This window comes from Mercenaria mercenaria, chromosome 17 (assembly GCF_021730395.1).
Source record: "Mercenaria mercenaria strain notata chromosome 17, MADL_Memer_1, whole genome shotgun sequence".
NCBI lineage: Eukaryota > Metazoa > Mollusca > Bivalvia > Venerida > Veneridae > Mercenaria > Mercenaria mercenaria.
In genome coordinates this window covers 5,104,226-5,117,401 of record NC_069377.1, presented here as the reverse complement: position 1 = coordinate 5,117,401, position 13,176 = coordinate 5,104,226, and the positions used below count along the sequence as shown (strand labels likewise).

General features: G+C 34.1%; 1 protein-coding gene across 4 annotated transcripts in view; it reads right to left on the bottom strand.

Annotated features, from left to right (window-relative positions):
* Nucleotides 1-914: 914 nt before the first annotated feature.
* Nucleotides 915-13,176, bottom strand: part of LOC123536233 (transcriptional activator protein Pur-beta-like) — a 32,706-nt gene continuing 20,444 nt past the window's right edge. For all 4 annotated transcript variants that reach the window (XM_045319221.2, XM_053528870.1, XM_053528869.1 and 1 more), the window contains 3 exons: nucleotides 11,300-11,420; nucleotides 9,520-9,626; nucleotides 915-7,945 (listed from right to left, as the gene is read on the bottom strand). In XM_045319221.2, coding sequence (XP_045175156.1) covers nucleotides 7,838-7,945; nucleotides 9,520-9,626; nucleotides 11,300-11,420 — 336 coding nt within the window. In that variant the 3' untranslated portion in view covers nucleotides 915-7,837. The remainder of the gene's footprint in view (nucleotides 7,946-9,519; nucleotides 9,627-11,299; nucleotides 11,421-13,176) is intronic.

Genomic DNA, 13,176 nt, shown 5'->3' with positions numbered 1-13,176 from the left:
ACAATTGTGCCAGGTTCTTTTATAATCCCAAATTCAATGACAAAGTTATTGTCTGGACAAGGTCAATTATAGCCATATTTGACCTTTAAACTCAGTGTGACCTTGACCTTTAAGATATTGACATGGGTTTTGCGCGCGACACGCCGTCTCATGGTGGTGAACAATTGTGCCAAGTTATTTTAAAATCCCACAATCAATGACAAACTTATGGTCTGGACAAAGAAATCCGGACGCACATACACCGAACAGCCATTTATTTATTTGGGTTTTATGGCGCACAAACACAGTATAGGTTATATGGCACTAAACAGGCCTACAAATTTTGGTTCCACCGAAAAGCCATTTGGACAACTATGTCTTCGCATCCTTACGGGCTCGACAAAAATCATCCTTCCCAAACATGAGGACAATATAAGCATCTCCTATTAGGAGTGAAGCACCCTATAAACTTTCACTGCATTCCAGTCAGTGGTTGCCGAGAAATGCTTCAAAGAAATGTGGGATGAATGGACAGATGAAGCGGCATCTATATGCTTCCCCACCTGGGGAATTTTCAAAATTGCTTAAGACCATGTTAAACCTATCAAATGTGAAATTTCAGCTTTGAGATGCATTAACTAGTTCTTTGACACAGTGATTAAAGGCAATGAACTGTCCAAAAGTGTGGCCCTTTTATGCAGTATTTTCCAAAATTCAAGGCATATACATGATTATATGCTGTTCATTTTTCTTGTAAATTAATCCTTTATATGATTTGTTAATGTTCAAATTTCTTGTTGATCTAACAAAAATATCCCTCAAAGCGTATAAGCAGGCATATCTTTATCAAATGGTGGAGATAGGGAAAAGAATCAGTCATCTGAATAAACCACTCAAGTATCCACACAGAGTTCAATGAAATACAGACAAAAGAGTAAAGGTTTAAGTTTTAATCATCTAACTTTATATGGATATTTGATGGACATCAAGAAAAGAGTACATTCTGATATTATGTCAATGAATGAACAAGATATCTATAAAATTTCAACCAAATATTGTTCTAGTACAAAAATATCTGTCAGTAAACAACAGCCATACATGCAATATTTAAATTATGATGTGATCATTTTTTTAAATTAACAAAAAGTTATTCAAGGCATTTTGTTTTAAATATCTTATCTGACTACCTGTATTCAGACACCCAAATACAGTCAAATTTGAAGTACGTGTATCTGTTCCAATATATACCTGAACATATGATTTTTAACAAGGACTGCCTAGGAGAACAACACTGTCTGAAGAATTAATATTTTAAGTACATAAAAATCATAATTTTCTTAAGATTTTTTTAAGACTTTACTGAAATTTTATCTAAAATCAATCTAAAAATATATCAAAGAATTAATTTTTGTACATAGAAAAACAAGAAAAACAGAAAAATATGAATCAGACAGTGCTTTTACCCCGGACAATTCGGGGGGAAAGATGAAGCTTGCTGCATGTACAATATCAATTTCTTATTTAATATAGAAAGATATTCACATTCTTTAACATACCGGAAGTACAGAACGACATTTACTTTCTTAACACATACTAAAGTTGGTCATTTATTGATACCAGTTCCACAAATTTGACTGAATTTGGTATCTAATAATTAAGATAAATATGAATAGAACAGTCTATCATCCAGTTTTTAATCATTTCAAGACCAGTTTTAAAGAATAAAAAAAAGGGAAGAAAATCTATTCAGTTTGAAGCAAGATGCCATTTTATATATATATATGGTATATATCCTATCTAGATTACAGTCAAACCTTATCTACAAATAAAAACATTTACATAACCTGCCCCGAAAGGCTGGTACCCTCTGTTCTCCCATTCACCTACCGTATATTTTCGCTTATAAGACGCACTTGCTTGTAAGACGCACCCCGACATCGGACATGCAATCTTGGGTTTCTTTGTTTAATTTCCTTGTAGTACATGTTTATAAGATGCTCCCCACTCTTTAAAAACTTGAAATATGACTCTTAATAATGCCTCTTATAAGCGAAAATATACGGTATATACAGTACAGTTCAACCAGCTGAGAGACCACACATAAACACAAAGACCACTTTACTTCAATTCCCTAAGTCATTCCTTATCGATAGGTTTGACTGTATAAAATATAGCAACTTGCAGTTCTAACCTGACAGATGGCCTACTGAGTCACTGATTTACTGTGAAATCATTTAAATTCGCTGGCATGAAATTTCGCGCAAACGTGAAAAAGGACTGTTTCGCGCAGGCTTTAATTCGCGCATTTTCAATTTATAAATGAAAAAAATTAATCAAAAAATAATAATAGCGCGGTCTTAAATTCACGCATCGGTTCTAGCGCGAAATACGCGAAAATTCATCCTACGCAAATAAAAATGATTTCACAGTATAGCATACACTGTAACAATTAAACACAATTTACTCAACAAAAACAGAAAAGAAATAGAAGTCCCCTAATTGAGGCCAGGGTATTAAACCAAGAGAAAAAAAAATATCCATATATTGCAACAATAAAAAATAATACAAAATCATATAACTTATAGCAATAACAAAATAAAACCTTAGCACTTTAAGCTGAGGATCTTCTCAACCAAATAAGACAACACTTAAGTATGATAAAAAGTAAAATAGAATATTTAATTTAGAAATATTTTAATCAGACAATTTTATATAAAGCCAGTAATGAACGAGTTGATCATTAAAAAATACTGACAAAATAAAAGGGTAGAGAACATGTCATGTGTAAATGGGTTAACCTTTACCCTGCTAAATTTCTAAGATGGACTGGTCCATCATTCAATCTGGGCAGTGCCACTTAACATTCAAAGGGGTGTTCACTGAAAATTTACTGACTGAACAGCAAACAGTGCAGACCATGATCAGCTTGCAGGAATGTGCAGGCTAAAGGTTAATCTTCCAACAATTTTTCATGCTCAATTTTTGCTTTTTATTCATTGAGAAACTTGGAAAGCCATAAAAAAGGTATCTATTACAAACACGCATTTCAGTCAAACTTAACAAAAATAAATTTCTTCTCACAAACCATTTAAATCTGCAGGATGGTAACTGATGTGTCTGAGTAATTCTTAAATTATTTCTAATTGATTCCAGTAATATGCCAAAGAAAATATGATTATAACTTTTTAACACAGTAAGTTCATGTACTCTCCTTTCCATGGTGTTACAATGGCTTTAAACAATAACAACTGCTCTTTTATCAATTATGCAGTTTCAGTACAATATCTTTTATTAACCACATACATTTACCTCCAAAAAGTCTTTAAAAACAACCAAAAATCCCTGGCTTTTCAAACGCAAGCTGCAACTAAAATATCAAAAGCTTTTTAAACAATAATAACCACCAAAATATTAACAAATTCATTTACTGAACGGCCATCAGGCTGAAAGAAATTTTTTACAACTGATATAAAAATACATAGAACTAGCATGCTAAAATCTGAATTGATCATTAATTAAAAAAAAAAGTTGGTATTAAAAGATAGAAAGAGACAGAGTCCAATTTATGATGAACAGTTTGAGGTTTACTGGTTTCGCTGATTACCGGTATTCTATTTGATTTCTAGAATAAATTACGTAACAGTGCTCCAGATAAGCTGTGTATCTACCTATTTTACGCTCAGGAAATACTAGAATATGGACACGATTTATTACCTTTGCATACAATTTACCCTTGAGCTTCAGAATTTATGCTAAACTTGAAAATGTCAAGCATACTTTTAATTTCTGAACAGCTGATATTCCTGAAAGACTTGGGACTGTTACTAGAATTAGTTAAATGCGATTATTTTGGTAAAAAGTGGTTCTCATGTGAACAGTATGTAAACCAGCCTCAGATACTTTCTGGTTGCTGAAGCGCTAAGAAAAAAGTTCAATTTGCTGGCATCAAAGTGTTGGTAACGAAGTACAAGATTTTTGTATGTATAATCATTGTCTGGATTCAAAAACAAAGGATTGAACAACTTTTCTGCTTCGTTTTGTGGCTTGAAGTCCCAAATGTAACCATCAATGTACAAGTTACAAAGCAAACAAAGTCGACAACCTAATGGGGCTCACGACAATGCTGTTTATAATCAAAGTCTGTCCTTGACTGGCACACAGTTGAAACATCTCTATCATTCATTACTTCTTATATATTCCAATTTACCCCCATGCTTTTTTAACGGGGGGTTACTTCTCTAAGGGTAAAAAAATATCTGGAGCACTGTGTAATAAATACTGAAAATGAATCAAGAAAAGATTTATCATTCTGCAGTATTAACCATTAAAAGTTTACTGTCTACAAAAGGAAATGAATTTTGAATGATAGCTGAAAACAAGAAATACGAAATGAAATTACATAATTTGGAGTTCTGTATGTAGAGTAATTTTTTGAGAATGACTGCTTATCTGAACTTTAGTAATGAAAACAGCTGATCATGCTGGTTATGAGTATGCGTTTAACAGATGGTCTACAAATAATTCCTCTGTGAAATTTACCCTGAACATGTCGTGGCAAAATTATTTAATGAAAATTCATTTACCACATGTTTTATAGAACACTTCTCTTTTTTCTGTTTTTTTTTTTTTTTTGTATTTCATTCCACTTATGCTTGATCTATTTCTATGGATGGATCTTACTAAATGAATTACATAATTTATGTCAGTCCTTTCAAAACGTGTTGTTTTTTTTATACATCAACCTGATTAAATAAAACCACATTCTATGAGCAGCTTAAACAGGGGAATTTTCTGCAACCTTGCTATAACAAGAAATTAACAAACAACAATATCTTAACAAATAGATGTACAATAATAGTTAAGTTGTTTAACAAGTAATAGTGTTCAAAGTGTACAATTTTTTTTTTTCAATTTAATAAACATTTTATGTGGACAAGCTGAAATGACTATAAAAGAAAACTTTTATATTGTAGATGTAGTAATATATATTCAAATTATTCTATTATTTGTATATGAATAATACACTGTCAAGAATCTCCATTATATACTTCACATACATATTTTTTTTTCTTTCTGGGTGTGTGTTGTAAAATTAGATTCCCCTGTATACTTCCATCAAAATATATGCTAAAATATGGTTTCTATTTCAAAGAGGACTTTGTGCTAAGTTTCAAATCTTCTGTTCAAAATTGTAATAAAAGCAAACATCCATACAAACATGATGAGTTTGAAAACAGAAATGCTCTTTGATAAGAATGTTTATATTAAGTTGCCCGTATTTTTATTATGCACATTTTGTATAAAAGATCTCAGCTAATACTTTGATTAAAGGCTCATTTCAATAAAAGCTATAATCTACCTAACCCTTACCCAGCTAAATTTCTATAATGAACTTGTCCATCTTCCAATTTGGACAGTACCATTATTTGATAAAAGGGGTGCTTACCAAAATGATACTGGCTGAACAGCGAACAGTGCAGATCATGATCAATGGCAGAATCAATCGTGTCCAGCATAGTAAGGGTTAAAGGCTCATTCCAATAAAAGCTATATTCTAACTAATTACTGTGACTGTCAATACTGTAATTTGATAAGGGCAGAGACTTGGATCTTTTATAGTTCTACCTGAAACTATTTACAAGAGCCAAACTTCTGAGAAAATATTCAATCAGAATTTCTCCTGTAACATTGCAATTGTTATCTAAATGCAGCTGAGTGACATTCAATTTTTTTTCGTAAATCTGTAAAAAATCTGCATTTAGTTTTACTGTACATGTATACAAATTTTCGGAATGCGTCCCTTAGTTTTGATGGACCTTATGGCAAAGCATGGGTGGAGTTGTACATCAATGGATGGTGTGACATAGCAGTGGTAAAATGCTCTGACTAGACTAGACACCGAACCAGCTGAGTTTCTGGAATAAGAGCATCTGTATTTAGTAATTTCCTCAGATTAAACTGAACTGACTGCCATCTCTTGATAATAGATGAGTCGCCTGTAGGGATAACTATTGGTATTATAAAAATAAACACAGATACCCAATCAAGCAGTCAAGTTTGCATGTAACTGCTTGACAACTGAGCTGAACCGATCAGTGAATGAAATTACAACTTGGAAACAAGGTAAGGATGGTAATGTCAGTCTGGAAGATGAATTATGCAAGGAGTGAAACAAAGTTTGGAGTGACTAGATGGGAGTTTTAAGACTGTTGGACTGTTCACTTCTTGGGATGAATAAATAACGGAGACCTAACCTTGGAACTTCAATCTACGTCGGAATTACAATATATTTCCAAATGATATGTCGATATAAAACATTATCAAAGAACGTGCAGTTTATCTTTACTTTTAAGCTCTTCAAACCATTTTGTTCTTTTACAGAGCAAACTCACAACCCTGGCAACTTCCGTATCAGATACACAGATCAATAACATATTATAATTTTCCAGATTTATACCAGCTCCATGGATCAGCATATAAAGTACTTGTGTAAGCTGCATTGGGTATACATCTCACGCAGGTCTTCTTTCTTAAGTGCAACTAACAATTTGAGAACAAGAAACCAAATCAGAACATAATTTTGATGGATAGATCTTTTTAAATATCAAAGTTCAGATTTCACTTTTTTTTCTTTCCAAATTTTTAAATGAAAACATATTTTCAAAGAAACAGCTTAACGTTCTATCACTGTACACAAATTTAAATACTTAACTAGTCACTAAAACTTCAACTTTAACATTGAAAAAGTCAATAACATCTAACAAATGATCTCCATTCAACACCACGCTGTGCAGCTTTCATCAACTGAGCTTTCCCGTTTAGTTCTATCAACGTGTCCTCTTTCACAATTCACAGCAATATCAAAACTCATATGTACATCTTACACTGCTATTTCATGTACATTTCATGCAACAGGTGGTGGTCGTTTTTTCTTCCAATCCCTCATTAAACTTTTTTTTTTTTACAAACATAGCAACTTTCACTTTTTCCTTTACAAACTTGTTTCATCATGTAAATGTATTTTTGTTCACATCGACACAGCAGCAGCAAAACGTCAGTTGACCAAACCTACACACATATACAATCAGAACATTTACGTGCCCACGTGCAAACCAGTGCCCAGAGAAAAGCTTACATCCTAGTTCTGTACAGATTTACATTATCACTACATCTAGACCATACCAAATCTTCGTATTTAAAAGAGAATCCCCCGTTCCCGCTTTCAAGTAATATACATATACATCGGTAACGACGTTCCGCCAAATTCAAACCTCAGGAAATGTGCTTGATGAATCAATTTTATGAGATGAAATGGTCGATATGAGTCATGAATTGCTTTGATGATCTGAATGACTTTTTTTATGTTGTAATTTAGCTGTCTCCCTACAGCAGAAACTTTTTCGTTTTTTTTTGTGTTCTTTTTTTGTATTTTTTTTTTTTTTAAAGAATAATTTCAACTGCTGTTCCCATTTTAATAGTCACTCATGTAATATTTTGATCGCCAGTTCCTTGAAACACACTGTAATTTGTAACCTCTATAATCCTAAAACTTTAAGTCTGTCGTTTAGTACACACATTTCAATGTACAGTAATCGTCACCGTCTTTCCATCAATAACTTTTTGTTTGTTTCATTAACGAGTCCAATTCTGATCCATCAAGAAATATAAATAATCATATCTTTCAACCAGTCCTATATAGAAACTAGAACTCATTTTGGTCTATCCTACAAGAACACAATTTGAGGATCAGAGCAATCCATTGTACAATAATAATGAAACAAAAATCAATGACTTCTCCTTTCACACAATGACTGATCCCTTCACGAAGCACATTCCCGCTGGTCTAGAGATTGGCCACCTACTGGCCGCCGTCATGACCCCTGTCTGTAAACTCTGACAACATGTCACGAAATCGACCCCAAGATCGCTCTGGAATGGTGATTGATGTCCGATAATTAGAACGAACCTGAAAAAGAAATACAAGGAACATGACAACTAGATGTCATAGGTCACTGTTGCTCTGTCCATCTTTCTGTCACTGTACCCTCATGTTAAAGTTTCTGACAATGCAAGACTTAAGCCATGAATCTGGACTGACTGAGTGAAAATCCGAAACAAAATCAAGACAACTGCATGTAAGCATTCTTGATACCAGGTACTAATCACATATGGAACAACATCTAAAGTTTCTGACTCAGGTCAAATTCTTTGAGATACATGGAACAAACTATGTCAAGGGCCATTACTCCAGTCTTGCAAAATGAAATCCTAAACACAACCACAGGTGCACAAATTCACATACTTAATAATATTCCAGTAATAGTTTCATGGCTCCAGGTAAAACACTTTTTGAAATATATGCAACATAAACTTTTAACGTATATATGTATATTTTTACTAAGCCAAGGACCATAACTCTGGTCTAGCAGAATGAAACCCCAAACAGAATATCTGCTGATATAATTCCCTAAATCTTTCATGATTCTTGGTCAAATTATTGGTCTTTTTTAGCATATTTTTGACAAAGTCAAGGGCCATGAATCTGGACTGAGAGAAAATCCGAAACAAAATCTTCATATGCTGATAAACAATCCTATGCAGTTCGAGGTAAAATACTGTTTGAGATAAGCAAGCTACTAATTCAGATATCAGGGCAAATCTTAGTAACCCCCAAAAACTACCAAGAGGCATAAAAATCCATTACAGACAAACTTCATTCACTTGAATTTGGATAATTCAAACACCACCCTTCACTCGAACTCATCATCAGGTCCTGGCAAAATCCCTGTATAAAGTATATAGTTTGATGACTTGAAATAACGATAAATTTTATCGGTTCCTGCGAGTTAACGAAGTTAAAATGTATATATGAGAACGCAACTTACTGTCTATTCATAATTTAAAGTTGCAATTAATTTTCACTGACGAACCTTGGGAGTAAAGCTTTCTGTTTTTCTGCCACTTTGAGGTCTTGCTCCCATACTTACGGCTTATTCAAATTCATCTGCTACTGAGAGTCAGTAACAAAAAAATAAAGATCTAACCTAGAAATGCATTCACTTAACGTATGTACCCGCTGTAAAGTCTGACCATTAAGGCCTTCAAAATTTAATTTCTCCAAACACATCTCTAAGCATGTTTTTACCAATCCTGCCTTTCAACTACAACTGAGGAAATGTGTAGACATGCTTTTACAAGTGCACATTTTTTTAGCCTTTTGTTTTTTGGTTTTTTTTCTCAATACAAAAACAGGTAAATCTATAAACACACTCATTCAGAGAAAGGTACCAACATAATTATTAGAATGTGTGAAAAATCTACAAGGGTACAATTATATTGATAATTTGTTACTGTGTTCACTGTAAACTACTATAAATTCTGCTTTTCTGACTGCTTTCCAAGATTTACTATTCTATTTTTGTGGAAATGCACAGCACACTGATGTACAAGCTTCCATCTTGTAACATTCATGGACCAAATCTATTACTTTTTCAATGAAACTAAATGTCTTATTTTTCCTTAACAATATTAAATACAAACCTCTGAGACACGCAAATACACCCCTCTTCTATTTGATCCTACATCAAAATAGAACACTTTGTTCTCTACACGCAGGTATTTACTTTCTGGGAGGTCACTCTGTCCTTCTGTACAAATAGAAATGCAAAATACGTTTTTCAAGCATTCAGAGTTTGCAGGATTAAATGATAATGATTATTAACAAAGTAGGTTTAAATCCTTCAAATGACTAAACTTTTCTCCAACAAAAGTCACAGGTTCAAAGATTCATGGTTTTCAGGAGTGGGGTAGCAACCCATTAAAGTGTAACATCTTTTTTTTTTTTTTTTTTTGTTGAATTTAACGTTGCACCGACACATGATAGGTCATATGGCGACTTTCCAGCTTTAATGGTGGAGGAAGACCCCAGGTGCCCCTCCGTGCATTATTTCATCACGAGCGGGCACCTGGGTAGAACCACCGACCTTCTGTAAGCCAGCTGGATGGCTTCCTCATATGAAGAATTCAACGCCCTGAGTGAGGCTCGAACCCACATCGATGAGGGGCAAGTGATTTGAAGTCAGCAACCTTAACCACTCTGCCACGGAGGCCCCTTAACATCTGGTAACAGCAAAAGATATTTTGTTCTTATAAATCAAACAAAGTCTCTTTATCATATGTCATTTCGATGGCTTTACCTAAAGTTTACAGATTTTGCAGTTCCACACCTGTAAAAATATCATACTTTAAAAATTCTCTGAATAAGCACAAGTATTTTTAAAGGTATTTGATAGTCATGGAACATTTTTTTAGAATAGTGCATTCTTACCTATTCCACTAAAGGGAATTAATCATTATTATAACTTGTCTAAAAACGCTTAAACCTCCACAATGAGGTTTTGTTAACATCTTGGCAACATAATATTGCATCTGGAGAAACTATGCTTCAAATTTTTATAAAATACTGTAAAATCATTTTTATTCGCGTAGGACGAATTTTCGCAAATTTCGCGCTAGGACTGATGCGTGAATTTAAGACCACACTATAATCATTTTTTGATTATTTTTTTCCCTTTCTAAAATTGAAAATGCGCAGTTTAAGCCCGCGCGAAACAGTCCTTCTTCACGTTTGCGCGAAATTTCATGCCAGCAAATTTAAATGATTTCACAGTATCTAACTGAAAAGACACACTTACAAGAGCTGTCCTTAGGACAGCATTCTCGACTTTTCTCAGTGCTTCACTATGAATTAGAGCTTTGTCAGTAAAAACTTATAAACCTTTTAACCACAAATTCTAAGTTAAAAAGGGGCATAATTCTGTAAAAATTCAAATCAGAGTTATGGGTATTGTTTCTCCTGGTGCAGACTTTGACAGTAAATAACTATTTTAAGTTTCAAGTCAAAAGTTTTGATAGTAACAGAGATATTTTACTTTATTAAAAACTTTAACCAATGGCGATGCTGGGGCGAGAGCAATAGTTCTACTTTTTCTTCGAAAGTCGAGCTAAAAATGAAATGACACATTGCACAACTATCTTGATTAATTTACACACTCGGCTAGTTACATACTATGCAGAATAGATCAACATCATTTTTTTGCAATAATGGAACTACTTAAGTCTTTGAAAGATATATTACTGTTTCCAGTCCTAGCTTAAAATGGTTTTTCCCATTCCCCTCCCCCCACCCCACCCTTTATAGGGGTCAGAAGCCCTGGCTATTTTTCAATAGCAAGTCAGGAGAACTCTCAGACTTCCATCTACTTTGCAACTTCAACCATCTACTTCAATAACTAATGAAACCCCTGTTTGTATAACTTACCATGATCATCTGTTCCAAACTCATCAAGGAGATCAGTGAGAGCATCTCGGAACTCTATCAGTCCCTGTGCTGGTATAGCTATCTGTGACCTTGGCCCTCCCCGCTGTACTGTCTGCGCTACCTGCATACAAATATTTCAAGTCATCAGTATCATATATTTAGCAATATATTTCAAGAAGTACCCATTCAAAGAAATTTACTGGACGTGCTGGCGAGTCCAATATATCTTTCAGATGGAGTCCAAGTATATCTTGTATTGTACAAGACATTGCTAAATAACTCTTTAATTCTAATTTTGTTTCTCAGTAAAAAACAAGGAGCTGCGTTCAATAAACGCTTGATGCCGCCGGTGGCATCCTTGTCGAGACAAAGCAACCTAAGTCCAAAACAAGGTCAAGTTCAAGGTCAAGGTCAAACTGAGGTCAGGTGATGTCTGAAGATGAGGAATGGTCACAGGTTACATCTGCATTAGTATCAAGTCATTCTAGTAAGGGGTATTGATGCTAGACGAAACGGTCCCATTTGGTCCAAATGGCCCATACAAAGCAACCTATGTCCAAAACGAGGTCAAGGTCAAACTGAGGTCAGGTGATGTTTGAAGATGAGGAATGGTCACAGGTTACATCTGCATTAGTATCAAGTCATTCTAGTAACGGACGAACGAACGGACAGGACAATCACTATATGCCTCCTGCATCAGTAGATGCCGGGGGCATAAAAAGGTAAATAACAGTCAGACATGACTCCATCTTTTGAATGTATACAGAAACATTGCATCGGGCCTTTATTTATGTTTATATTCATGCTGATACTTTTATCAGACAATGGCTTATATTGTTAACATGGAGTTTCGAACTGAAGTTTTCACATTGTCCAATATGAAATATATTGTATCCAATACAGAAATATAGTAGTCATTTCTTCTCAAGTTTGTGTACATACCAGTTAATTTACTTTAAGCACTTAACTGACTTTTCATGTACTGCATTTTGTATATTTTAAACAAGAGCTGTCCGTAAGACAGCCAAGCTCGACTATTCGAAATATTGTCACAGAAGCAGGAAATTATTACCCAAAATGTTAAAAATCAAAAGAGTTTTAGGTTCGAAACGGGACATAATTTGACCAAAATGCATATCAGAGTTATGGGACTTGATGCTATCAACTAGTTTAATAACCCCGAAGAAACATGTTAAGTTTCAATTCCATATCTGCATTAGTTTTGCAGATAGTAACTTGCATGTAAAACTTTAACCAGAATTTTCTAAGTCCAAAAGGGGGCATAATTTGCTCAAAATACATGTTAAGAGTTATGGAACTTGACCCAGTGAGGTTAATAACTGACCTAGAAAAAGAATAAATAAGTTTCAAAGCTATATGCCTTTTGGTAATAGATGTATGTACTTGCACGCAAAACTTTAACCAGGATTTTCTAAGTCCAAAAAGGGGCATAATTTGCCCAAAATACATGTCAGAGTTATGGGACTTGATTCTATCAACTAGTTTTATAACCCCGAAGACACATGTGAAGTTTCAATTTAATATCTGCATTAGTTTTGGAGACAGTAACTTGCATGTAAAACTTTAACCAGGATTTTCTAAGTCCAAAAGGGGGCATAATTTGCTCAAAATACATGTCAGAGTTATGGGACTTGACCCAGTGAGGTAGGTAATTGATCTAGAAAAAGAAAAAATAAATTTCAAATCAATATGCCTTTTAGTAATAGCTGTATGTACTTGCACGCAAAACTTTAACCAGGATTTTCTAAGTCCAAAAGGGGGCATAATTTGCTCAAAATACATGTCAGAGTTATGGGACTTGACCCAGTGAGGTAGGTAATTGATCTTGAAAAAGAAAAAATAAGTTTCAAATCAAT